This window comes from Pinus tabuliformis, chromosome J, assembly GCF_031772625.1.
Source record: "Pinus tabuliformis cultivar Carrire ecotype Pingquan chromosome J, CPIR1, whole genome shotgun sequence".
NCBI lineage: Eukaryota > Viridiplantae > Streptophyta > Pinopsida > Pinales > Pinaceae > Pinus > Pinus tabuliformis.
The window spans coordinates 63,886,202-63,890,523 of record NC_142295.1 but is presented as its reverse complement, the minus strand read 5'-3'; the positions used below and the strand labels follow the sequence as shown (position 1 = coordinate 63,890,523).

At 40.0% G+C, this 4,322-nt stretch overlaps 1 protein-coding gene across 1 annotated transcript; it reads left to right on the top strand.

The window, feature by feature from the left end:
- The first annotated feature begins 237 nt into the window (after positions 1-237).
- On the top strand, positions 238-735 carry LOC149225521 (uncharacterized). The gene has a single exon (XM_089379953.1). It carries the CDS (start codon positions 238-240, stop codon positions 733-735), a length of 498 nt encoding a protein of 165 aa, XP_089236079.1.
- Positions 736-4,322: the final 3,587 nt, after the last annotated feature.

Below are 4,322 nucleotides of genomic sequence, written 5' to 3'. Positions count from 1 at the left end.
GTTGTTATTGGGCTACTAAGACATTGAAGTAATTATTGCAAGCATAGAACATACCATAAAATTTAACATGGTATTAGAGCCCAGGTGAAGGAAAACCCAAGGAACAAAAGAAGCAACCACTATTGAATAATTGTTTTTGTTGAACAAGGTCTATTGTAACAAGTTTCCATGACTGCTCACTCTTATTTCAAGACAGAGGATAAGTTCAATGATAGATCGTATTATTGTGTCTAGAAGATGACTCATGATTTGACATTGGAGGAACATGAAGTGTTCAATTATGTGCAAGGGAAAGTGGTGAAGCCTCCTTCAAATGCACCTATTGTTGCTAGAATGAAGTATAGAAAAGGAAAGGCCAAAGCTAAGAAAATCTTAGTTGAATCCATTCAAAATAATTTAACCTATTATGTTTATGATCTGAGAACTTCCAAGGAAATGTATGATAAGTTGATAGGGATGTTCAAAGTCAGCAATGCAAATCGAATTGTCCTTCTCAAGAACAAGTTGGAGGATATCAAAATGGACAAACGAGAACCTATACAAGTATATCTCATGAGAATAAATGAAGTAAAGAATGATTTTATATCTATTGGAGAAGTTACTGTTTACAAGGAACTCACCCTTATTACACTTGGAGGTCTTACAAGGCCATGGGAAACATTTTTCACTGCCATTCTCAACAATGACATGATACATGGTTTTGATGAGTTATTGGCTAGATTCAAGAGGAAATAAGGATGATGGAGAGAGATAATTCTACTAATTGAAGTGAACCTATTTCTTTCTCGACACATGCTAAAAGTAGAAATGATGTTAGTCCATCAAATTCAAGAAGGTAGGGTTTTGGATCTAATAATGGATTTAAAGGAAAAGGTAAAATAATATGCTTAAATTGCAACAAGTCTGGCTATTATGCTAAAGAATATCATCACAAGAAGAATCCTCCAAGGGAAAACAAAAAAAATCAAAGAAACAAAAGGTCTAAATACAAAGGAAAATGGAATGCTCCTACTGCTCGAGAAAGAAATAATCGACCTCCCAAGAGGACTAGAAATGACAGGTATGATGAAAATAATGTTGTTGAAAAATAAGATGAGTATTACCTCATTTTTTTCTTTATTTATTGCCTCTCCTTTATACCTTGCATCAGTGGTTCATTAATAGTGGAGCCTCAAGGCTTTTCACTAGATATAAGGAGGTTGTCTCAAATTTATTTGAGAGAAAGAGTAATCTAAATATTGTTCTTAGAGATAATTCCACCTACACCGTGAAAGGAACAGGAATTGTTACTATTCACTTTAACTATGATCAAACCATACATCTTCAAGATGTTTTGTATATGTCCTATTTGAAGAAGAACTAGGTATCTATTTCTAAAATGGAGTACAAAGGATTCTAGGTATCTTTCACTGATGGAAAGGTGTGTGCATGGAATAATAACTTTAGAGATGTTTTTACTCTTGTGTTTGAGGTTGTGTTGGCTTGTAGGGGCCTGACACAAGTTTAGAGTTAATTAGCCAAACAAATCCTGGTACTATTGGCCCTTTCGGAAATAGTCCATAGAGCGCAGACTGAGGTCTCACCCAAAGTAGTATGGGAGGGTTCTAGAACTAGGTTTATGTAGCCTGGAGATGTCTGATGAGTTCGACTAGTCCTTCATTTATCCCTGCACGCAAGTGGCTTCACGCACTTTCCTGTTTGCAGCCTGGTACACTGCCTTTGCACGACCCTAGCTAGGGGTTGTGTTGCGCTCTGTGCTATTACCCGAGATATTATTTATCTTCTAGTATTGTTTAAGCACCTTCGCCTACTTAAGTGTCTTAAGTTATACTTAACAATAAAAAACATTCATATAGGTTCGCGTAGTAAATAAACAATATATTTGCAAACTATATTAATCATGCATTAAACCAGGAAAAGATACATAGAATTATAGTAAAACTCCTCTTTATTGATTCGTTAACGGTTACATACTCGACCTGCCCTGTGCTCTCAGCTGCAGGGGTCCATGCACTCAGCTGTGGACTACTAGGCCTCTGTGCACTCAGCTGCAGAGCCTTCTCCTACTCTATGACCCACAAACACACTTTACACTTCGACTCAATCACTTAGAGTTCCTTATTCATTAGTTCTCTTTTACATTTAGAGCCTCGTTGTATTTATACAATCCCATGGTTTGCGGACCATGGGTAGGTCTATCTAGCCGACATTACATTACGAAACTAGGGTAGACAACCCTGTGACTCTATCATACTTTTGCGCCCAGCACCCGCTATTTGTGGAGCTTTTACAACAAGATTTGGTCAAAACTTGGGCTTTAAGCCCCAACAAATGGATTTGGAGGGATTCCATGCCCAACATGGAACCAACACAAACATCATGACTCACCCTCAAGTCACTCTGTTGGCGAGGATATCTTTGCACAAAGTCCCTCCAACTGTTCTCAAACTATGGCAAGGTCAGTAGCACACTGAGCTGCTCCTTGCTGGTGTTATAGACATTTTTGTGCCTTACAGCATTGAGCATGAAATGTCCATAATCTAAGGGATCCAAAGTCCCTAAACATGTTGTTCCTACCCCTAGAGGAACAAGGCTAACAAACCACAACAATTCACAGAAGTTCTCCACCAGAAACTGCTCAAAAACAAGTCAATTCAGGATCAATTCAGTGGCTCCACTAGTTGTCTGCGCTGAATGTCAAAGCCAACACTGGCTACCTGCACTGCAACGCAGGTAGAAGCACTACCAGGGTGCGTTGAGCGAGATTTGCCAAATGGCAAGTTCATTCCAAGAGGTGTCAAGACCCAGGAAGCTTCCAGAATCTTCCTCAATGACACTTGCCTCAGTGAATTCGACTAGTGATGAGTAAGAGGTTCCAAATCTCCAAGTGGAAGCAAGAACCTCCAAGTGGAATCAAGAACTGACAGAGGGAGAGGACACTAGTCAGATCTCAAGCTGACTCATCCTCTCTCCAAACATCTATATATGGATCTCTCCTCCATGAGATCTAGAGGCTGGAATTTTGTTATTGCAAAGAATTGATGTTGGTTTGAGATTGGAATCATTGGGTGCTTAATGCTTTGAAGGGGGTGAAGATAGAAATTCTTGCTTCGGAAGTAAATGTCGTATCAGCAGATAAAGGCAAATAAACCAAACAACCAGGGAGCAAGAAGAAGCAAAACAAAGGGAAGAAGAAGAAACAGGGTGAGTCATCTCCTGAAAAAACTTCTTCAAACCCTCCTGGAAATAGGAAACTGAAATATCCATGTCAAATATGTGATGAGGATCATCGGACAGGAGAATGTCCGTACAAAGCTGAGATAAAAAGATTCTTTAAGAGTCCGAAAACCTCAGCTGTGTTAACTGATCCGTTTCCAAATCCAGGTCAAAATCTGGTTGATAGTGGAAATGCTTCCCCGTCGCAAGTGCTAATGTTGTCGATCTCCAAGCAACAAAATGATGCTTTGATTTCGACAAGGAACAAAGATTACGGGAATCCGCAGCTGTCGAACGAAAAAGGTAAAGATCAACCAAGCAGTTCGACAACAACTTCGACAGAATTTGTACCGCCCATCATTCCTGAATTAACAATAAAACCGCCAAAGGGAGTAGTACACAAGTGGACATTTAATCCTCGCACCAGAGCGGCGCAGCAATAACATAGTGGAAGATTTGGCTCAATCGACATCCGCTATGTCGACTCTTGAAGTACTACAAAATTGCCCATCCCAAAGGCAGGCTTTGTTATCAGCCATTGGTGGGATTGATCCTAAGGATTCCAATCTTGTATCCTTCGACCACAAAGGATACGATCCTCAGTTACCAGCTCAACTAGCTTTCCTTATTCAAGTGAAAGCCCTCAACAAAACTATTCACCGAACAATTATTGATGAGGGGGCATCTACATGTATTATGTCGATGAGTTGCTGGAAAACTTTAGGATCTCCAACCTTGTCGAGATCTTCGACGACATTGAAAGCATTCGACGGAAGGACCTATACCCCGTGCGGTATCCTAAATAACTTGAAGGTTGAACTGGGGGGAAAAACAATAGAAATAGATGTTGAAGTCATCAATGGGAATCTTGACTACAACATCCTATTGGGAAGACCGTGGATCTATGCCATGGCAGCTATAGTGTCGACTTATTTTAGGAAGATCGTGTTCCATTTTAGAGGAGGGATTACGATCATCGACCAACAAGACTTCCTCCCTAATGGTTCACAAATTACAGGAAGCATTCCCATGATCCATGGGAGCAACCATTCGCTTCAGGATATCGGAGTAGGCCTACTGAAAGACCCCACATTAATGGGAACTTT